This window comes from Tetrao urogallus (genome assembly GCF_951394365.1).
Source record: "Tetrao urogallus genome assembly, chromosome: 1".
NCBI classification, from domain to species: domain Eukaryota; kingdom Metazoa; phylum Chordata; class Aves; order Galliformes; family Phasianidae; genus Tetrao; species Tetrao urogallus.
Window position 1 is genome coordinate 164,616,560 of NC_136813.1, and position 23,994 is coordinate 164,640,553.

At 41.5% G+C, this 23,994-nt stretch overlaps 1 protein-coding gene across 1 annotated transcript in view; it reads left to right on the forward strand.

The window, feature by feature from the left end:
• Positions 1–1,396: 1,396 nt before the first annotated feature.
• The window catches only part of GXYLT1 (glucoside xylosyltransferase 1), a gene marked incomplete at both ends in the record, with an annotated part of 30,564 nt that continues 7,966 nt past the window's right edge, over positions 1,397–23,994 (forward strand). The window contains 5 exons of the mRNA XM_079542252.1: positions 1,397–1,593; positions 10,062–10,154; positions 18,056–18,233; positions 19,126–19,251; positions 20,062–20,313. Coding sequence (XP_079398378.1) covers positions 1,397–1,593; positions 10,062–10,154; positions 18,056–18,233; positions 19,126–19,251; positions 20,062–20,313 — 846 coding nt within the window. The remainder of the gene's footprint in view (positions 1,594–10,061; positions 10,155–18,055; positions 18,234–19,125; positions 19,252–20,061; positions 20,314–23,994) is intronic.

A 23,994-nucleotide genomic window follows, 5' to 3' on the forward strand; every position in this document is an offset into this window, starting at 1 on the left:
TCAGCATGCAGATATGCAATGAGAGCAGTGAGTCAGGTTTAGATCGCAAGCACACACAGAGAGAAATGGTAGAATGGCCGAGTTCATCACCCACCATAGTAAGCCTGGAGGAACAGAAAATGGGAAAGCCCAGCTGCAACTTCAAGTGGCACATTCAGAACTCAATTTCTTCCTGTTGTGCATGAAAGCACATGAACATCAGTAGCACACATTTCCCTTAGTTTGTTAAGCAAATTCTTTTTAGAGAGTCCTTTTTAACAAGTTCTTGCTCATTTTGTCAATGACTTTCCCAATGAGTCCATCCTTCTTGAGGTCCCCACCACCATTCTGCCATTTTGGCCCTGGATTTTGCCATTGTGCCCTTGCTGCACAGAAGGCCAATGGCATCCTGGCACGCTACTGCCAGCAGGCTGAGGGACTGATCCTTCCCCTCTGCTCCACACTGGTGAGGCCACATCTGGGGAGCTAGATCCAGTTCTAGCCCCTCACACCAATACAAAGGAGACCTAGACATACTGGAGAGAACCCGGTGAAGGGCCTTGAGGATGAGGAAGGGCCTGGAGTACCTCTCCTGTGAGGAAAGGCTGAGAGAGCTTGTTGCTTAGCCTAGAGGAGCCCAGGGGAGTCTCAACAATGTCCATAAAACCTGAAGGGAGTGTGCAAAGATGAAACCAGGCTCTTGTCAGCAGTGCTCAGTGCAGGACAGGAGGCAGCAGGCACAGGGGGTTCCTTCTGAACACCAGGCAGCACTGCTGTGCTGTGCAGTGATGGAGCACTGACACAGGCTGCCCAGAGGCTGTGGGGTGCCCGTCAGGAGCCACCTGGACGTGGACACCATGCTCTGGGTGTCCCTGCTGAGCAAGGGCTGGGGCAGATGGACCCAGCAGTGCCTTCAGCCTCACCCGCTCCACGTCCTCATAAGCACCCATCATTGATTCCCCCTCCCTGGATCTTTACTTATCTTAGGTTCTACTTCTTTTTCTCAGCGCCCATTTCCCTCCTCGCATTTCCTAGTAGCCCCTCCTGACATCTGTACTCAAAACACAGCAGAGTATCCACTATTTCACCAGGGCCCCCATTTTTCCTCACACCTTGCTTTTTGGGGCGGAAGACAGGCAGAACAGTTTTGGCACGAGAGTTGCCATCCGACTTTCTTCTTTCAAACGGAGCCAGCCGCCCCTCCAAGCCGCGGCCGAGGTAGCGCAGCCGCCGACCAGGAGGCACGCCAGGAGCGCAGCACTTCCTCCTCCCGCCTCGTGGCTCTCCCCGCCCCTCAAACCCCGCCCCCCGCACGCCGGGCTCGCTCCGCCACCGCGTCGATCGTGGCTCGCGCTGCCGGTAGGGCCCCGGCCGCCGCCCGGCGCCGCCGCCGGGGCCGAGGCCGAGGCGTCGGAGGATGCGGCGGTTCGTGCGAGTGGCGCTGCTGTTCCTGGGCTGCGGCGTCTGCTCGCTGCTCTACGGCGTCAGCCAGCTCGCGCTCTCCTTGGAGCAGGAGGCCGGCGGCGCCCGGCAGCGGCAGGCCCGAGACTCGGCCGCAGCCGGCGGCGGGCGGCAGGCGGGGAACGCGGGTCGAGGCGAGGAGGGGGCCGGCAGGTACGGGCCGGGGCCGCGGGTTTCCCGCGTTCCTTTCAAGCGGGCGCGGGGCGCGCTGCTCGCCGGCCGCGGGCTGCCCCGACTGGTGGAAGCCCGGGCCGGGAGCGGCCTGCTGAGGGTTGCGAGGAGGGGCGGGCCGTTCCGCGATCCGAGCTCGGCTGCTGCGAGGGGTTATTGGGCTCTGGGGCGGCGGCGAGTGACTCTGTGAATTAGTTGTGGCCGGCTTCAAGCTTCAGCACCAGCTCTTCTGTCTCACCTCTGTGCTCGGTGTTAGCGTGAACGGGATCGTGAAAGTGTACGGAAACTCCTGTTTTCCCTTTCCGTGCTCTGCCACCCCGCCTGGCCGCGCGGAGGTTCCTGCGGAACCCTGCGGAGTGCGAGCAGCCCCGGTGCACAGCGCGAGTACTGAGCACGATTCTCTGTGACAAGAGTGAATTTAGTAAGGCCCTCGTAAAGTCTCTGCTAGGCTGAAGCTGTAGGAGAAATCAGGACCGAGATTTTCTGGGCCAGCTTGCCCTAAGTCCCAGGTGGCTCAAGGCAGTGCGGTTTCGGTGTGCCGAGGCTGCCCACGCACCTGGCTGCCTGGGGACTGTGCTAGTGCTAAGATTGTGGTAACTGCAAAGAAAAGTTAGCTGTAGTGGTTCTATGGAACATTTACTGACTGTAATAAAACAGTTCTAAATGGAAATAGGAGGGAAGAAACATTTGATGTAACTTGGATTAGTAAACTTCGATGTTACTTTCAGGTGCATTGTGGTCCTGCTGAGCAGAAGAACCAAATCTATTTGAAAGCAGTACTTATTTCTTTGTTAGTATTTGTACTAATTCAAAGATACTGATGGAGGAAAACTCCAGTGAGGTGGAACTTCCTACTTGCTGCATTAGGGTGGAATGAGATAGGAATCTGCTCTGTGTTGCAATGCAGAAAAGCCTCACAGCCTGAGTAGTTACCTTCAAAGGTTTAGGTGCCATAGGTAATTCACAGGCATATGCTTTCATGGAGACATACCTTTCTGTAAAATCGGGTGACGTCTGTGGGAATTCTTTGCCTATAAACTGATGTCAAAGTAAAGGCTCCTGGTGAGCATCTTCCCATTGTGAACTGTTAGAAGTTTGTGTGTTGTGTCTGCAGAACTCGGGGTGGGTCAGTGCCTTAGCACTTAAACTATCTTATTACAGGCCTTTAGTGGACTAAGTGACGCTTCAAGGAAAAATTCCATCCTGTGGCAATAAAGGAACGCCCCACTGGATCTTCCTTTAGATGCTTGTTTCGGTTATTCCCACATATTGAATCATGTCATGTTCTCTTTTGTAATCGATGGACATATCCTCAGGTTAGTGGTGGTCAGATTTCATACTTCAGCTGTTTCTGTAGTGGAGGTGGAGCTTGATAGCCACAAAGCTGCTTGATGCCCGTTACTGCTGTCTTGCAATCATGCCCCTATACTAAGGGTTCTAATAGCCTTATGGAACAAATTATGTTCACAGAACCTTTTAATCCTTCCTGAAGTTTAATGTTTCTTATGCATTTGTGGGAACTCTCAGCAGTGAGGTGCTTCAGCTGTTTTTACTGTTAGCTGTAAAATTTAGTGAAGGAGGTATATCTGTCATCTGACGGCATTCATGGACTCAGCAGTGCTTTCTCCTTCTCTAAGCTGAGTAGAGTTTTCCCCAAATAATCTGATTCAGTATAGGACATAAAAGCAGGAGGAGTTTGGTCATATTTTGTGGTGGAAGGTAGAAGTTAAAGATTTCTGGTGGTTTTCAGAAGCATGCGAACATGAGAAGTGCAAGCTTTGAATAAAGCTTCAGAGTACCACACCTGCCAGAATTTCACAATAGCGCTGGTGCTTCTCAGTAGAGGATCTTTAATTAGAAAGGAAGTACTATGTTGAAACTTGAATGACAAGCAGAGGCAAGGTCCTTCAATAAACATAATAATTCAAGGGAGATTGCTGGGTAATCACTACGGTAATGAGGTGTTTGTTTCAAAGGCTACATTAGCCCGAGGAACAGGATGACTACAGACTAAAAGCAGTGTCTTTTATGAAAAAAAAAACCAAAACAAACAAAAAAACCCAGTGAGGTTGGGGATGCCCCCTCCCTGAAAGCTCTCAAGGCCAGGCTGCATGGGGCTTTGAGTAACCTGGTCTAATGGGAGGTATCCCTGTCTATAGCAGATGGGTTGGAACCAGATGATCTTAAAGATCCCTTCGAACCCAAACCATTCTGTGATTCTAAAGTGTTTTGAGAGTTTTAGATAAAAGATTTAGGTGTGAAGAATGATCAACATTGATGGTAAATTGTCCTCCTGATTCTCCATTCCATTGTACATACTGTCATATGTAACAGCTAAGCGAGCAACACATCTGAACCTGAAGAAAGGGAATATTAAAGTGACCACATTCAGAAGAGACAGAGTTGGGCAAAAGCCAGTATATGAAGTCATCCTTTTTTAATTTGCTGTTATGATTTATGGGTGAGGATGAGGGCTGTGAAAAAAGTGGGAGAAAAAAAACCAAACCAACAAACCAACAACAGTGGATAAGTGCACATTCGCAACATATGTCATTATTATTATTTGCTGTCTGTGGAATGTCCTTTCAAGTCAGCTCTCCTGGATGTGCTTTTGGATCATCTAATTAGTAGACTATAACTGTGCTTATGAAAAGCGAATCTTTGGTTAATTTTCTCAATATTGCCACTTCAGTTAAGCAGATAATCTTCATCTTTCCATTCAGGTCCAAAAGGAGGGCTGTTCTGAAGGCAAGTTTGTGAAAAACAGCAGGAAAGCATCAGTAATTAGCTCCATGAATTCTGCTGGGTCAATGAACTTGACCCTATTGGAAAAAAAAAAAGAATTAAACATTTTTCCATTGTATTCTAGTTTAGCATTTTCATGCAGGTGGCAGTGTTATATCTGTGTATGTAGCTGTCACTGTTCTGTGAGATGTAACTGATACTGGACTGTATCTATTTCTTGCTGTATGACTAGACTGGCAAAGGGAAAGTTGAGTGGATTTTAGTGCATGGAAAAGTATAAGAGGTGTACCCACAAGCTTTGGCAGCAGAGTAGGATGGTGGCAGTAAGTGGGCCGATAACTTTGATCTATGTGAGAACTTAGCCAGTGGTTTTACCAGAATGCTTCTCAGCAACTCTTGTGCCTTAAGGAATTATTTGGTCTACAAAATGTAAGGGAAACTTTTAAAAGGTGAAGCATGGAGTAATTTGAAGCTGAAACTTCATTTCAGAAATAAAAGTTCAGCTGAGTTTGTCATATGGCGAAGCTGGCTAACAAGTGTTATGTTACGCAGACATGTTATAAATCAATGGGATATTGCCAGGGTTGTCCTGGGTTGTATGTTTAACATTAAGTTTAGGATCTACTGTCTCCTGTTTAATAAAGCTATAAGAAAACTGCTTTTCAGTTAAAATACCTCAAAACAAAGAATCAGTTCAGGAAAAGTTATTCAGAAGAATCAGGTCTTCTCAGTGTGTTTCAGTGTTGAGTTGGGAAACTCGTTGTTTCCTAACTTTTTGCTCCTGTATGTATGAGCAGGAAGGAAATAAAAACATGGCCTTCCTGTTTTGCTGCAGCAGTCTCTCTGGGTTAGTTGATGCTTGCTGTTGATTAGATTTAGCTTGTTAGTGCAGTGCTGACAGCAATACAGCAGTCACGACCCATGTTAGGTGATTGCAACCCTGAGTGTATGTGCTGCTAAGCTCTGTGAAGTTACAGTAGTATAAAAGACAGTGTCTGGACAGGAAAGCATGGATGAAAGCCATCATCTCCCTTTACAGTAATCTCACTAGTGTACTTAACAAAAGAATTTTTTTTTAATCACTTATTGCTAGGAGACTCCTTATGGTTGGAACTTAGCTTGCTTAAGCACAGGGCCTCAGTCTTGGTGTGAGTAATGCATTGGTATAGATTTTCTCATAAATTTAGAATTGTCCCAAATCCTCCTCAGTCATAATATAGACACTTTCACTGTGTCTGTAAGACTGAAGTTTTTATTATCCATTTTTTGTTGAAGCTGAATTATCCTCTAAAAGTCTTAGATGGCTTGCTGTCTAAACAAGAGATACCTTTAAATACCTTGAATTGACATGGATCCAGTGTTTTTTAAAGCTGTCTTTTTCTTTGTTTTGGTATTTTTGGCAGCAGTTGATGTTAGAACTTGTCCAGCATGGCTGTCTGATGGAGGGGCAGCTGCTGCACCTCCCATCCCTTTGGGCAGCCAGTGGCAGAACTCAGCACTTATTTCCTAGTAGGGGCACAAGCCCACACTACGTGTGTATGCACATGGCTGGCCACAAGCATCAACACGGAAAAAGAGCGCTTGTGGAAGCACAAACAGCACAGGTGGCCTGATCCTATTCCCTTTTCTGGCTGATGAGTGTGAAAGCCTCTTAGTAAAAACCATGTAAATGCACTCAGTGTAGGTCCTTCCAGTAACTGGCCTTAGATGCTCGATCTGTGCAGGAGCTGGCCTTGACCCTCTGGTCTCCTCGCTGCTGCTGGCCTGAGTGTGCACACCCATAAAGCTTGCAGCTCTGCTTTGGTTGCTGGTACTCAGAGCTCCACAATATACATATGCATGCACACATGTGGCGCTGAGGATCCCTCCAGTCTCTGGCCTTAGACTATCTGTGTGTCAGCTGGGCTGCCTGGTCTCCCAGTTGCTTCATGAAGATGGGTGTTTTGCTTGGCTAGTTCCAGGCATATGGCTGTATCATCTGTCGACCTCCAAACCTCCAGATATGAAGACTTTTGGAGCTGGCTGGGACCTCCTGGTTCTTACAGCAGCTCATGCTTTGAGATTGCAGCGTGACTCAGCCTTACAGCCTCTCTGTTACCTGGCTGACAAGCCTATGACCCTCTTTGTTGGTGAATCCAGCTTGGAACTTGCTAGTAACAGTGCCCCAGTGTGCACACCCACATGCTGTGCGCATTCAGGTCAGGGCTCTCCAGTTTGTGGCACTGCAGACAAGTGGGCCCCTGTGATTCGAGGTTGCCTCTTGCACTTCCATGCATGCATGTGCACACAAAATAGAGCACCCCTTCACCCAGGAATACAGAAGTAGTGTTTATGAAGGGGACTGATGATCAGGTTTGCAACACAGCCAGTTCTGCGGACAGCCTGTTGGTGTGTCACTGAACCCTCTTCCTTCTGTGTTTTCATTCTCACTTCTCTACAGCTTGCCTTGATGCTTTGCTTTCCTTGTCTTTGGTCATTTCCCTGAAGTTTCCCAGCTCCTTACTGCAGTCTGTTTGGCACAACCCCAGAATACTCTTCCTTGGGGAACTTGGAGCGCTGCCTTTGTGCTGTGTAAGCAGCAGGGTTCCTTGAGCTGTCTGTCTTTTCTCCTTTAATTAGCCTTTAACCACATAACCTGTAATAGATGAGAGCAAGTGCTGAAGTATTCCTGCCCAACCAGTACTTTCTTGGGTAACTTGTTTGATTAACAGGCAGAATGCACTTCCTTAGCTTTGTAAATCACTTGGGACACCTTATTTGTCATCCAAGCTTTTCTCATGTATTATTCTAGCTCTTTATTTAAAAAAATCAAAAACAAAACTTGATGAATGTAATTTCTGAGTGATCTTCTTGTGAATAACAAAAAATGTGTCAGTCAGTCTGTTAATCCTCTGTGTGTGGAAGCTGTAGGAACACAGCAGTATGTGATCAGCTGAGAGGCTTCTGTTTGCAGGAAACAAGTCTGATTTACATGTTTGGTAAATCATGCGTGCATGTCAGTAACGCTTCTGTTTCAAACCAGCGCAATTTGTGAATGAAATCCAAGCCTGACAACCTTGTCATAATATGAATTGGGGTATTGGAAAGGGCTAATGTGACAGAGAAAGCACTTTGGCATTAATTCTAGTTTTTGGTATGGGAATCTGGATAAGAGAGTAGCTCAGGGCAGCTAAGAAAAACACAGTGCTTGTGACAGCTGGAAGAAGAATCCTTGTAATAATACAATAATCTTCCAAAGCAGAATGCTGTTTTTGGGAGTCTGTTAAGTTGTCCTCAGAATAATGAGAAGCAGATACTACAAAAAGGTGTGCACTGGAGATCATAAAGATTGTTCTTCAAATATGTGCCATGAAATTGTTACTGTTTTGTTTTTTTTTTTTTTTAAACTAAAAAAGCCCTGAGGATGAATCTAGTCAGGGAGAATTTATAGCTTTGTACCACTGACTTTCCCCAGTAATATTCAAAAATAAGGAAGTTGAAGTCTACGTTACCCTGTTTTGTACAGAGATAGTTCTTTGTGGAGATCATTCTATTGTCATGAGATAGAATGATTCCAGTGATGTTGCCAACACATGTATCCACAGGATGTGAAGATTTCCTGTGATCTCTACTAAAGAACTCAGCCCCACCAACGCTTAACAAGGCTTTATGTAACACTTCTGTGTGTTTATCAGGTCATTTTTCTGTTGCATCAAGAAAAAAAGATTGTACATTTTGCCAATTCTTGTTATCGCAGTAATCTTTTAAGTCTGACTTTCACAAAGCATATATGGCTTATGTAAGTATCAGGTAACCCAGCCAAGGTAGTGCTGATTCATTTCAAACTCATAAAACAAACTTCAGTACAGCTTTGAGCTGTAGTCTTTCAGCTTTTCATTGTCAGCTTTTTCTATAGTTTTCCTTCTTGCATGTCTTTCCTTCATGAATGCTGGCTGTTAACAAGGGTAAGCACCATTTGCATTATGTTAACAGGGCATAATGATGAAGCATAACATCATAGAATGGGCTGTGTTGAAAAGGACCACAGTGATCATCTATTTTCAACCCCCCTGCTATGTGCAGGTCACCAACCACCAGACCAGGCTGCCCAGAGCCACATCCAGCCTGGCCTTGAAATGCCTCCAGGGATGGGGCATCCACAACCTCCTTGGGCAACCTGTTCCAGTGCGTCACCACCCTCTGTGTGAAAAACTCCTTCCTGATATCTAACCTAAATCTCTCCTGTCTCAGTTTAAAACCATTCCTCCTTGTCCTATCACTATCCACCCTTGTAAACAGCCATTCCCCCTCCTGTTTATACTCTCCCTTCAAGTACTGGAAGGCCATAATGAGGTCTCCCCAGAATCTTCTCTTCTCCAAGCTAAACAAGCCCAGTTCCCTCAATCTTTCCTCATAGCAGAGGTGCCCCAGCCCTCTGATCATCTCAGTGCCCTCCTCTGGACTTGCTCCAACAGCTCCACGTCCTTCCTGTACTGGGGCCCCAGTCCTGGACGCAGTACTGCAGATGGGGCCTCACAAGAGCTGAGTAGAGGGGGGCAATCACCTCCCTGTCCCTGCTGGCCACCCCTTTAATGCAGCCCAGAACACAGTTGGCCTTCCGGGCTGCAAGTGCACACTGCTGGCTCGTGTCCAGCTTCTTATCCACCAGGACCCCCAAGTCCTTCTCTGCAGGGCTGCTCTCAAGGAGATCATCCCCCAGTTTGTATAAATACCTGGGATTGCCCCGATCCAAGTGCAGCACCCTGCACTTGGCCTTGTTGAACGTCATTAGGTTTTGATGGACCCACTTCTCCAGCCAGTCCAGGTCCCTCTGGATGACTTCCCTTCCTTCCAATGTATTGACCGGACTGCTCAGCACTGTATTCCGCTGTCTGTGTCATTGATGAAGATGTTGAAGAGCACTAATAGGAAGTCACTCAAGAGCACGCACCTCCTGCTTTGCAGTGTTCCACGTGCTCGTTTAAGATTTTAAATTTCATTGTTGATTCTCTGACCAGAATCATAGCATGCACTTCTATTGCTCTTTTAAAATATTTCCTATGATATTCTTGCATAAAATTTCATATCAGATTAGCACACCTTTTTAGCTGTTAGTGTAATACAAATGAACAAATGACTGCTCTTAATATAGAGAAGGAAAACTTGTCAGATGGGGTGATTATTTCTGTATTGCAGTAACCTTTTGTAACGAAGTGGCTGAATTAGTTGGTGCTAAAAGTTCTATTATTTTTTTTCTTTTAAATAAGTTTTGCAGGTTGCAGTGAATAGTTACGGGTTAATAGGGATTGTGTTTAAATGGATAATGTGCACTTGAAAATGGAATGTTCCAACTTCTCTGCTTGTAGATAAAGACACTGCAATGGTGAAGGATCTTTCCAGCTTTAAGTGTAGCCTTTCACTCTGTCACCTATAGATTTGCACTAAGCAGGGAACATAGAATGGCCTTCAGAAATCCCACTCCCTTTGTTTCTCTCACTCTGAAAGTAAGTGGAGAGGAAATGCAGATGGGAATGGGGCCATACATCCTTAAAGGAATCCTTCCTGATTGGCACCTCCTCTTTTGTATTATCCAGGGTCCATTGTGTAGTGAGTCTTCTGTCAGGTCATTAACTGATCAAATTATGTTTGAGCTATGAAATAATCCTATTAACTTTGCCCTATAACCAGTAACATTTATATAGGTTATTTTTGTCTTATCCTGTTAGGTGTCAGAATTTGTCTGTATCTTTCTGGAATTCCTATTGGATGCTGCCCTCTGATGTTTGTGGAGTGAACTGCTTTTGGGAAGCTGCTTTTAGGTAGGATCTATTATTAAATAGTTCTTTATTTTTTGATTGCAGACAAGTGCAGCTAATATAATAGCATTTGTGACTATTTAGCAAAGTGACAAAGCAAAATATTGTGATTGCTTCACATTTCACATGTTTATCTTACAGTTGTCTTTGGACTTTGTCCTTCTGTTCTATTTTTAAACTACACATTGAGGAAATGTAATTACAAAGAATTTTCAGTTTTTTTCAATTACGTTGCTTTCTTAAATAAAGACTCGTTAACATTGGTAAAAAGTCTATCTGAAAATAATCTTAAAAATAATTGGTGAGTGCTTGTGATATAACTTGTAATAAAAACTGGCAGGTTTAATGAAGTCCTGAGTTTTTAATTAAAATTTCATGCTATCAAGAATATGAAGGTATTTCATCCAAAACTACTGAAACAGCTACTTTAGAATGTAATTTAAAATACATTACATTGAAGCATATACTATGTCCTGCAAGTTTAATCTTTACCAAGACTTTCAAATATTTTGATGTGGTTGTTCACATGCCTTAAAGCTGTCTGATTACAATAGTAGCTTGTAAAGAAACTGAAGAAGCCTTAAGCTACTTGACAGGTATCTTCTCTAACCCACATAGTTCTCCTCACTACGTAAATATGATTTTAAGTTAATTTTTCTTACATTTAGACTTGAAATGAACAGCCATTGAGATGGTTCTGTCCCTTTTTGTCTAAAAGCCTGTCAGTGGTTTGGGGGGCTGGTTTGGCCCAGGTCCGTGAGTAGCGGGGTGGAGGGATTTTGCAAAATCTGCACCTCTGGAAAAGGGAAACTGGGAGCCCCAAAATAATTAAATACAGCGGCAACGACCTGAGGAGAAACAAACTAATTTACTAAATATGGCATCAGAATACAAGATAACACACTATAATACAATATAGTTAGAATCAAAGCAAATCAATCAAATAAATCAAATATAATGAAAGTGTCTGAAAGGTGGATAGGCCTCACCGTAACAGTGAGGTGAGATGTGCAGTCTGGTTGAGAGCAGGGAAGAGACCTGACGAAGAAGAGCTCATCAGGTGACCTTGCCAGGGGTTGTATCTCCTCTCTGACTGCAGAGCCCCCTGGGGTCTGTAGTTCTTCTTCTCTTCCAGACAGGTGCCCAGAACTGGAGCTTTAACACTTTAACTCCCAGTGCACTACATGATGTTATGATGTGGAATGCCGATATCAAAAATCATACAGCCATGACAAAGCCCTATTTTTTTTTTTTTCCTTTTGCTTCTCTAGAAAAAAAAGTGTTTAGCTTCACAAGGCTTAAATGCTATTGAACATTATGATAGCGGGAAAGATTTTATGTCTCTCCAAAAGTAATGCCTCTTGTTTATTTGTTTATATTTTTATTTCCATGGAAACTACAATGGATACCAAGAGCACAATAACTACAGACAGAGCAAATTCTCAGCTATTTTTTCAACATAGTCACCACCATTAGCTGTGTATTTTCAGCAGCAGTGAAAAGAGCCTGCGTGCCACACTCATAAAAGTCAGAGGTGACCCACTGTTGCCACTGCTGAAACACACCACCCACCACCTCACTGTGCTCACATTCACTGGTTGGTCTCCATAAACATTCAGCAAGAGTTGATGAATGTCAATGGGTGCGTTTTTTTCCTGCATGGAGGAATTCAGTGACACACCTTTGCTTTGTGTGAACTTCAATGTCAGACCCTGCTGTGTCAGACTGCCCTCTGCTGCCATCTGTTGCATGGCAACAAAATTAAGTGTGCATTGGCAGGAAGGTTCCGTGTCTACTGCTGTACCACCACTGTCTGCCTCTGACATCGTGGGTCAAAAAAATAAATTAGGAGGCATTACTTAAAGAGCAGCCTTCCTTGATCTGTTCCCATTCCCTTTTGCTTGTGTCCTTTCGGTGCTTTTTAAGCTCATCAGTTGCCAAGAATTTAATTGAAGATATGGCCTAGATTGAATTTTTGGGCTGCTAGTGAGGTGCCCACATAAACTGGGACTGCTGAATCTTTCCCTCTGTGCTAAACTGTCAGTATATCATCTTCCTTTGGCACATCTGAGTTTCCTTTAGCTGTCTGGATGAACTCAGTTCATATATTTTCACCTTCAGGTTAGCTTTTTGGGAGTTTAGCATCATGAAGTTTAGCACTAGGTGATGTCAGTGCTGTTGTGATGGGCTGTAGGAGTTTAGCTTTTGCTTTTTGAAAAGATACAATTGTAAACTTCTTTGATTCAGTCTGTCTGTTGTGCAGTGCTGAAATAGGAGAGTGCACCACTGCCTTCTGACCCCTTTGCCCATTGTGATGCCCACAAACTCTCTACAAAACATAGTGACACATCAAAAGAGCAAAAAACTTCCAGATCTTCTGCCAGGCTCAAGTTAAGTAGTGGGAACTTGGAACCAGAAACAGAGAAACAGTATGCAGTTCCTTTGTGTGTACATTAAGCTATAATGTATATTAGTCAATTAATAATGCTGTATGTGGCTGGGAAGGCACTTCTGATGAGGTATGCATTGATTATGGCCTCATGAGGATAGTGCAGTTTCTTTCACAGTGAATCCTAATACGTGCAAAGTCTCATGTTGATTGATTTTTTGAAGCTGAAAGAAAACGTATTGCTTAAATGTGGACAGATCAGATCGTGATGATGTTCAAATTAATCTTTTCATATTAATGAAATACAATTATTTAATCAATACTTTAAGTGAATCCCCGTATGTTGTGCTGATGCTGGTGCTTGTTGAATTCCTCAGTGAATGTCCCAACTTCAGAGGACTCCCTCACTTCCCCAAGCTGTTACTACTTCTGTGTTTTAGTGAGGTCAGTTTCTTTCAGGGAGCTGCAGTGAGTGCCAGGGTTTTGGCTTATCCGCAGCAGAGGTGGGGAAGATGGCAGAGAGGAGAGGAAAATGCTCCCTCTTTGGATGACAGCAAGCTATTACAGTGGCTGAGCACAGCCTGCTGCATAAGCCTCATTGCCTTGTATGTGTTGGGACATCACAGAAAGTAGCTGCAGTTCAATTTCAGCTTTGGATATGAGTTGTAGTTTTGTTTCTTACTCAGACAAAATCGGTGCATTATCTGAAGTGCCAGAGCACTGATAAGTTGGAGAGCTCAGACCTTTGATAGCAGGCTTTTTTTTTTACATCAAATCTGCAGGTGGCAGATATTTCTGTGAGAGAAAGAACTTGGTATAGGCATTTTTGAAATGTAGCTTGCTAGCTACATCATCTTCTTTTGAGTTACTGCATGTGTTCAAAGGAAGGAGTGATAACAAATGTGTGGATTTATAAGACTCGTGTTTGTACAGCAGAAGCATTGAAGACTCATATGGGCTTGGGAATTCTGAGGAGTGGTATTCACACAGAGCTCAGTCTGACTCGTGCTATGGCTCATTCAGCTTGCTTGCCAGCAGTGAGCTCTGAGCAGTTCATAGCATCACCAAGGTTGGAAAGGACTTCCAAGATCATTCAGTCCAACTGTCCACCTACCACCAATATTTCCCACTAAACCTTGTCCCTTAGTACAACATCTAAATGTTCCTTGAACACCTCCAGGGATGCTGACTCCACCACCTCCCTGGGCAGCCCATTCCAGTGCCTGACCACTCATGATCAGTTGATGATTCTAGTAATGTTTTATATGGATGTTGTCTCAGTTAATCTGTTTAAGATTTCTTACCTCTGCTACATGCGAGAAGGATTGTGGAGCTCTTCTGTACCCACATTTTATATCAATGTTCTGATTATTAACACTGTTAGAGACAGAACAAAACAGTGTTTTGTGCAGTGCTTTTGATAGAGAATATTTATTGTTAGCTTTGGTAGAGGAAGCATGAGTTCAGTTTTTTTTAACATACATTACAGGCTTTATCCAAAATTTTAACAGTGCTGCTAAAGACATAAGGCTCAGGTTTTGCATGATCTTGATGGCACGTGACTTTGCTGGTGCAGTTTTCATGGTGCTCAGTATCATCCAGCAGGTGTGATTGCTCATCTCTGCCTGAGACCAAATAAGAAGAAGATCTTAGAGATTGTTCCTACTGTTAACTGTCTGATAACAGTCTCTCTGATTTCACTTGTTGGATGTTGCTTCTAAGTGTGCTTTAACTTACATTGCCTATTTAACTTACATTGCCGTCTTTTGGGTGCACTGAGGTCCTGGTGGTGTGGACAAATTAAGCTGAATTGTAACAATCCTGAAAAACAGGATTATTTTTTTTTAGCTCACTGCAGGATGAGACTTCCAACTCCTGTAATAGATTTTTGAATGACTAATATGTTGTAACTTCAAACTTAATCTACCAATTGAGTTTGTAATTGAACAGATGACATTTAGACATTATATGCAGTGGTATCATTAGCATACTTAGGCTGTAATCAGAGCTTATTTTGTGTTTTTAATTCAGAGCTGTAGTGGAAAATTAAGTTGAGTAAAAACTAGAATTTTCATCACTTCCAAATGCAGATAATTTTAGTAGTTACCTTGATCCTACTTTCTGTAATTGTGGGAATGATTTCCCAACTGCATTTTAATCAGTGCAGGCTTTACTGCCTTCTCACTCTGCTTTCTTTTTTTTTTCTTTTTTTTCCCTAGTGAGTAAAGGCTGCTGGGTCTGCTTCCTTAATGTTCCATTGAGTTAGATCAAGGACAAAGCTTTCAAAGAAGAAAAAGCGTGATAAGTAAATCATCTGTATTCTATTTACATATCTACCATTTGATTTTCTGAGACATGCTAAGGTGGCAGATTTGAAATTTTCACTTATGTGAAAATATTTGTCCTGCAGATCCTAAAAAGCACAACTTGCATTTTCATAGAATCATAGAATCCTTAGAGTTGGAAGGGACCTCTGAAGGCCATCTACTCCAACTCACCTGCAGTGAACAGGGACAGCTAGATCAGGTTGCCCAGGGCCTGATCCAGCCTCGCCTTGAAAGTCTCCAGGGATGGGGCCTCAACCACATCACTGGGCAATTCCAGTGCCTCAGTACCCTCACTGTGAAAGATCTTCTTTTTTATATCTAACCTAAATCAATCTCCTCGAACTTTTCCATGTTAATTATCAGAAAACTTACATAGGGAATATTTTTGCACCAATACTGTTGTTTGCTGACTTTTTATACTGAAAATGAAAGCACATTTTCTCTAGGCTCGTTTGTTCTTTTTCTAAGTGTAAGTGGCTTTCACTTTTTCACGCAATTTCTTTCAGAGTTGAAAAAATCATTTTTAAACAGAGATTTGAGAAAATTGAACTAATGAAACTCATAAGCTCATGAAACAGATTAGATGTGGGCAAAGTGACTGCGAAAACATTACAGCAAACATTTTTTTTGTTGTGTGGTTTGAAGTGTTCTTTTATTTGCAGTGTGACTAGGTGTAGAAAAAGTCTTTGAATCTCAGTGCTGTGTTTAAGGGCTGCTTTGGTGTAACATTCATCATACTTTATTCATGGAAAGCTGTGTTCCGTGTGGTTCAGGAACTTGGCTTTCAGCTATGCAGTTTGTATAGGTAGTGCCATTATTTATCACATGACCTTGCAATATCAGTGTAGGCTCTCATGACTTCAGGGCTTAATTATTGTAATTCCCTTTACAGTGGATTAGTGATGAGGCTAATCTGCTGCTTGCAGCTTGTTCAGACTGCAGTGGTGTATTTATTTGTGGATTTCAGCTACCCTCATCACATTCAGCTTGCTTTGCATCAGCTGCTTACTACATGGTGTAATGTTTAGATTAGCTTTAGGTATAAAGGTCTGAATGTTTATGCCTCGGTTATATTTAAAGGTTATGCTTTTTTTTTTTTTTTTTTCTCTCTCTTTTAAACTGAAGTAATATTTCAGGTTTTGCTGTAGGACCCCTGAAAGGATTTAGTCTGTGGATTGAATCTTCCGAATGTCTGTGTTGATGTGTTTGTGTCAAGTGGCTTTAAACTGTCATTAAAATTGAAAGAAAATAGTGTGACCCAGGTGACCAGCCAGTAAGTTGCTAAGAGATAAATGGCTGATGTTAACAGAGAAGCACTAGGATATCTTTGACATCTACATAGGGCTAACAGATATAACACCGTCTTTGAGATACCTTGTCCTTAAGGACTGGCATCTGGAAGTCAGGGTGAGCTGTTCTGGAACATATGAAGTGACACTGTCTTAAACAATTGAATCAAGCCCTAGCTATTTACTTTGAGGTAAGATGAATTATTGTCCTGGCTCCATTGCCTTCCCATCAGGTCTCTATTAGTTTGAATGGGAGACACAATCTCATACGCCAGCGTCTTCATTTAGATGTCCATTTTTGGATCTAAATACTATCTGTCTTTCATCCATGTGATTTTGAATACAGTTCCAAACCTTGACTTAATATTGACTATATGTTCTAATCGAAGTTTTATCCCTCTTATATCCCTGGGTTGCTGGATTTTAGTAGTTTCAGAGCTTTTGAACCATTTCAAAGCTTGGAATGTTATGTTTTGTTTTAAATGCAAACGTTATTTATGGTACCAAACTTAGTTCTACAACAATGTTGTTGCTTGTATTTTGCTTCATGGATCTCAAAATAACATGTGTTAATCTTCCATAACTTAAAGAAAAAAGGCATATTTACACGGCATATTTTGCTGATTTATAGGAAAAGATTTATACATTTACATATGTTTCAGTTGTGTAAATTAGGTAGAGATTATGCTAAGAATGAGATCTGCTCATTTGTATTTTGGGGTATGTCTGTCTTTGGCAGGTGTTTGAGAATGGATGAGCATTTCTCTGCTGTCAGTAGTTTAGCAAAGTCTTTTCTGACTTGAGAATTCTTTGTTTTCACAACTTGGAAGTATCTGAGAGCTTCAAATGCTCTTAGTTTTATTAGCCCTTCTCTGCTCTTAGTATGGTGTGGATAGCTCAGGTGTAGAATATTGTTACAAAAGTTGGCTTTGAGCTGACATACACTTAAAACCTTTGAAAGCTTTTCTTATGGGTTAAGTGTATGAAATCCAAACAAAAGAAAACAGCTGTAGATCTAGTATGCCTGCAGTGTTTGCTACCAAGCTACTGGTATTTACTTGATGGTAATTCTAGCCCGTTGTGTCAAAGTAATGAAATAATATACCCTGCCTAATACATAGCGGGCACTTCACACTATAACTGTTGAACAAGGGAGAAATGACTTCCAAGCCCTGCACCTTGCAGTGCTTTAGCCCTAGAGATGTGAGCGCTGCGTGCGACTGGGATGTCCAAGGGATTTGTTGGCACCACAGGGAACACCAGGACATCCCACACAGTCTCTTGAGCTCTTAGCTTCTCCTCTTTCCAAACCATGTTGCACACCTGCAGGAGGGAGAAATCTTTCTGCACTTTGCCAGTGCCTGGGAGAAGGTCTGAAGCATATTTTTGACATAAGTATCTACTGGAGCAGAGAATGGACAAAATGCAAGTGGTTCGCTCAAAAACATTTGTTAATGAAACTTTTTAAAACTAGTGGTAGTTCACTTTTGGTATTAACTCTGCTGTGTGTATCATATTTACCTGTCTGCACTAAGAGTGCAGGGAAAAGGGAAAAAATTACTAACGTGTGTATAGACCTGAAGTGATGACAGCCTGTTGCGTTTTGATGCAATTTAATGCAGTCTTTCTTTTAATCTGGCTATTTTGGTGGAAAGCTTCTTGTTTTGTTGTGGTCTAGTTTCTGTGTAGCTCTTCCATCCTCATGGGCTGGCGTGGTAGGAATGGGTCAGAGAATAATTCAGATTTAACTTAAGTATGAAGTGTAATTCATTTGTTTTGTATGTTCTATTTTATCTGTCCATTATTGGTTATTTTGTTAAATTACATTCTGCAAAAAATAGAGCTTTTGTTTAAGCCTGTGAAAGGAATAATGTTAATGAAGAATCCTTTTTGTGTTAGATACAATTATATGAAAACATATGAGCCTTCTGAGACAGTGCATCTCGCAGTGGTTGCCTGTGGTGAAAGACTGGAGGAGACCGTTACTATGTTGAGATCAGCCATTATTTTCAGCATCAAACCTCTCCAGTTTCATATTTTTGCTGAGGATCAATTACATGAGAGCTTCAGAGACATAGTAAGTACCCAAAACATTTATTTAATAAATGTACAATTGGAGTAATACTTAAACATTTATCAGCTACTTGGGTGGTAGTTGAACATACTGGCAGAAATAAAGAAGTCTGAGGTAATGTGCAAGTGTTTCCTAGTGTTGGATGGGGATTTTTAAGGTTTTTTTTTCCTTTTAAAAAAATGCCAGTTGCTGATATTGACGCTTCTCACAGAGACAGACCCAAACTTCATGATTTGTCACCTTGAATTTGCTAAATAGAAACCTGATGTTCTGACCACAAACCAGTTTTATTGTGTGAGCTTGAACGCGGTTGATTTTACAAGAAGAAATCTGTCCTTTTTCATCCCTGTATTTACTTTCTGAGTCAGCTTTATTTTGTCTAAGCAAAAGGAAACCTCATTCTGTGAAAATATTGGATGTGGTTACATCTAATTTTAGCAGCTTCTAGTTTATGGGTATAACATTGGCGGGAGTGACAGTATTAGAAGCTGACTGGTATATACCTTTGGAGAGTTTTACTATTTTTTGTGCTCAAAATGTCATACTTTAGGGAATTGTGGTAAAATTAGATAAGCTTATTTTAAATTGGGAAAGACTTCATTGATGGTTTTCCTGAGGAAATTAGTTAAGGGGAGAAAATGTCTGGATTTACTTCCTGTAAATACTGATGGATTTTACTTGCTCTTGTGTATGTGATCTGATATGATGTGTTTTCTTCATTGTGTCCTGCAGGTGCCACTTTTTGCTTAAGTATTTTGAGTAGCTGACAGATTTTTGCAGTTCAGGAAACATTTCTGCTTTGGAAAAGAGTTGTTGCAGTTGTGTTCAATTATTAATAAGATATGATTCCCCGTAACATTGAACTCATGTAATTTTTTGTGATCTTTTCATCTAGCTTGATGACTTCCCATATGAAGGAAAAGTTAATTACACATTGTATCCAATAACATTTCCATCAGAAGGTGCGAAGGAATGGAAGAAGTTGTTCAAACCATGTGCTTCACAAAGGCTATTCTTGCCAGTAAGTTTATTGTGTTAGAAATACAGAAGCATCAAGCATTTTGCTAATCTTATTTCTGCTTAGTTTTAAATCAAGAACTGCTGCTCCTAAAAGTCAGTTATGACATCCTAAAAAACCTCTAAGTTTTCTGGTAATACACCCTGGAATACAATTCCCTTTCTCAGTTGCTGCATAATGTAATTATATTCCTGGTGCTTATTGTAGGTTGCTTATGTCACCCTCTCAGAGATAGGATTTATCACCCATCTCATTTATTTGTTAAGTTTCCTGCTTGCATGGGTCTAAGAGGAACAAAACAAGAAACAGCCTGTTGTTACCAGTGTTTTTGGCGGCCTTTTATTTGCTCATCTAAGACTTCAGTAATCATCCTTCATGCCAGATGAGTTATAGCAGTGGCAGCCATCTCCCGAACGTTGTCACTTGTGGGGTTTCCTTACACTTGCCTCATTGTTTGATTAGTTGCATATCAAAGCAAGGGAAAGGGCAGAAGTTAGGAGGTTCTGTTATTGCAGTGTTTTACTTGGCCTACAGCCTTCTCCCGAGGAGACCCAGGATATAAAATACAAATGTTGGCATTGCTCTGTTGTATTATTGTTGTACATCAAACCTCTGTTTCAGTCTGCAGAAATTCTCAAAAAGAGAAGAGGAAATAAATTTTTTTTTGCTTACAAACTGACAGTCTAAGGTGAATTTATTTGTATGTGTCAAAAATATATTAGAAGTACAAATTGCCATAGTTTGTTTTATTAAGAGAAGCTGAATTAGTTAAGTTGGGTTTCAAACTTCTTTTCCACTTCTTTTCCCTCACAGTTAATCCTGAAAGACGTGGATTCGTTGCTGTACGTTGATACTGACATACTGTTTTTGAGACCCGTTGATGATATTTGGTCTTTTCTGAGAAAGTTCAACTCCACACAAATTGCTGCAATGGCACCAGAGCATGAAGAGCCTCGTATTGGGTGGTATAATCGCTTTGCTCGGCATCCCTATTATGGAGCGACTGGAATAAACTCTGGAGTCATGTTGATGAATATGACACGGATCAGAAGAAAGTATTTCAAGGTATGTATATTGGGTTTATTGCAGTTTGTTTTCATACATCTTTTAATTGCAAATTCCTGTTTCTAATTCATCTGGGACAGTATTTTCATCCAAAATTCATCTGGGACAAATATGTTCTTGTAACTGGAACGGTGATCTAAAAAAGCTGTATTTAAAGCGGTATCTAAAGATAAATTCTTGATTTGTAAGTCTGCTTGATTGTTTTAATTTTTTTTCTTGAATATCATGTGACAGGATATAATCAGTTGCTTTAAATTATGTTTGTCAGTAGATAGTTTCCTGCTTTTCTTCAGTTCAAAGCTTTCAGAAAACAGTTTATATGTATTATTAACTAACTTTAAGAATGTGTGTATGTAGTAATACGACCAGGAGGTGGTGCTAAAACATTTAGTAAGTTATTTTAACTGTACCGTTTCTAAATTTTGATCTTTGAAAGCTTAACCAGCTGATAATCAACTTAAGTACCTTTGATTTACTTTGCGTTCTTAGTTTCTGTAGAGAAATAACTATGTCATGTAAATATTTGGTAAAGCAACATGTCCAGTACAAGAAGTAGCCATTGCTTCACAGATTTTTTTTCCCTATATGCTTGACAAGTACAAAAGCAGTGTTGCATAATTATGCTACTGTCTTACTTTATACTTTAAAAAAAAAAAAAGACAAAAACAAAACACAACAAACCACACAAGAAGCTGAGAACAACCATGGAAAGAAAACTGCATGAAGATGGGAAGAAGTCTGATTAGGGAAAACAGTGATGCAGTCAAAAACTAGGGGAAGGTACACCTTAAGAGTGACAACATACATTTAGAATCATTTTAGAATAAATTGTTGAAGTTGGAAAAGACCTCTAAGATCATCTAGTCAGTGGATGCCCAACCATTTGGCTAGCCTGTGCCACACTGAGTAAAGAGGAATTGTTTAGGCTGCATATACATGTCACTCTGAAAGTAATGCCTTTTATTAATTTCCATGGGAACTGCAACAGATACAGTGAGTACAATAACTCTGCTTGATAGAGCAAATGCTCAGCAACAGAGCAGTACTTTTTAACACTCTTAGCTATGCATTTTCACCAGCGATGAGCAAGAGGCTGCATACCATGCTCATCAAAGCCTGCACCAGTGGAAGAGACCCACTGGCACTGTCACCACTGCTGAAATGCACCACTGTGCTCACATTCGCTGTTTGGTCTCCAAAAATGTTCAGCAAGTGTTAATGAATGTCAACAGACACTTTTTTTTTTTTCTTTTTTTTTTTTTTTCCCATGGAGGAATTAAATGACACACATTTGTTTCATATGTACATCCATGTCACACACCATTTGGTCAGACTGCTCCTCTGCTGCTATCTGTCTCATGGCAACAAAATGTAATGGGATATTGGCAGGAAGGTTCAACCTTTACTGCTGCACCACCAACATCTGCCTGTGATGTTGTGGGCCAACAGAATAGAATATGAGGCATTACTTCTAGAGCAACTGTTGTAAAATATATAGAGCTACAAAAACATAAAACTGCTGCAATATTTGACCGTGCTTTTGTTAAACTAATGCATTACCTTCTGATTTGACGGCAGTGGTTGCAATTCTTACTGAGTTCCCAAAGTGCTCATTGGAGATATTTTATGAGGTTTTACTTTTCCTGTACTTCATCCTTGAAAACATTTGTTCGCAAACGTACCTACTGCCAAAAAGTGATGACATGAGTAAGATGTGTCTGTGAACAGAAGGATATTTTTTTGTTAAGAGAGGTCTTATAAAAGTCTAGTAAAAAGACGTGATCAAATTTTGGAGTTGAATATTTATACATTCAGTTTGAAAATTTGCAGATTTATGTAGACTGAAAATGGTGTTGCAAGCATAAATTGATGATTTTTTTTTTTTTTTTTTTGTGACCTTGAAACCTATTCTCAAATTCCTTTATCAAAACTGAAAGCACAGCTGCTTGGTTTTTTTGCTGTTCACAGGACTGTGTTTAGCCAATGTATCAAAATATAGACAGTTTGCCATAACTTGACTGAGCACTGCACTGCTCCTTCCCTGTGCCCTGCTTTCAGCCTAGACAGTGCTGATATCACACAGTGTTTGGGTGTTATGAGTGATGGGTGTGCACCTAGCCACTCAGTAGGGAAGAGCCACCATTGGGGGTGGGCCACATTATGAGCTGTGCCAGGCTGAGTGTGGTCCACAGGCTGCAGGTTGGACATGCCTGCTTTAGTCCAACCATTCACCTATCATCAATGTTGTCCACTAAATCATTTTCCTTAGTACCACATCTACAAGTTTCTTGAACACTCCAGGTATAATGACTCAACCCTGGGCAGCCCATTCCAGTCCTGACTACTCTGTAGGAGCTTTTCCTAATATCCAGCCTGAACCTCCCATGGCACAACTTGAGGCTATTCCCTCTCGTCCTATTGCTAGCTAAAAGTGATGTCAGAAGTGGGATTCAAACCCATGCCTCCATTAGGAGACCAGAATATGCAACTGACACAGGAAGGTGTGAAACACCTTCAGCCTGGCACCTCTGGCCATGGAGACATTCTGATGCTGCACATTTGCTACGGTTGTTACTTTTTTTCCCTTCTCCAATTTAAGAAATATTTAGCTTCCATCGTAAAGTGCTTTTAATGCCTTTTGGTTTTGAAAATACTGAGAATGTAAGAAAAATAAAGAACAGTTTAGTTCAAGTATGAAGTTAACAGTAGGTGTAATATGTAGCTGTAACTTAGCTGTAACTTTCCTGTGCTGTAACTGTAGCTACTGTACCTCTTGCTCAATACAGAAGTAAGAGGAAAAAATAGGTGTTTTCTGTACCTTTTCAGTATGCAGGTTTTAACATGGTTGCTGAAAACTTGTTTCTTGCATTAATTCTTTTATCTTCCATTTCTATGTCTTTCTTTCCCCTACTTTTCTCACTCTTTTTTTTGAGTCTGATTGTCTTGAGCAAGAAACAGATCTAATTCTTGAATGCATGATGTAACATACACAGATTTTATTGCTCAGTAGGAGTATTTTGATATGCCTTCTTTGGTTTAGAATGTTGTCTGTATCATTCAGATTCTTGTATAAAAAATGAATATCTGTTGATATTCATTCCAGGTGTTTTATGTTTACCTCTGTTATACATGCCTGAAAGTGTATTTGCTATTTGTTCAAGCTGTGAATTTGTAAGGATAGCTACTCTCTCCAAAGTGGCTGACTTGCTAAGACTTTACTTCAGACTTCACTGCTAATGGCCAACTTATATATCAGTGGATATTTGTTGGTACTGGCAGGCTTTTTTCATAATTGTTTCAGGAGGAACACTGCCTCATGATTTCTAACCTATGCTGCTGACTTAGTGCTACCTCCTGTTGAGCACACTGGAGAAGTGTCTTGTGGTATCAGACTTGGTGTAGGCATGCTTAGCCCAGTAGGAATGGTTTGAAGATATCTAGAGAGAAAGCTGCATCTGAAACCTAGGTATTACAGTGCTCAGCCATTTTCTTTTCTTGTCAATGGCAGTGAAGCCTGGGAAACATCTGAGCAGAAAATGAGTTTCTCTTATAGAGAAATTGATGATTGAGCTCTTGGCATAGAGAGCGTTCAGATCTGGGATTATTTTGCTTATGTTCCCCTACTATGTACAGTGTGGTGCCGCAAGCTTGTGGAGTATCACAGAGCCTTGAGATGCAGAG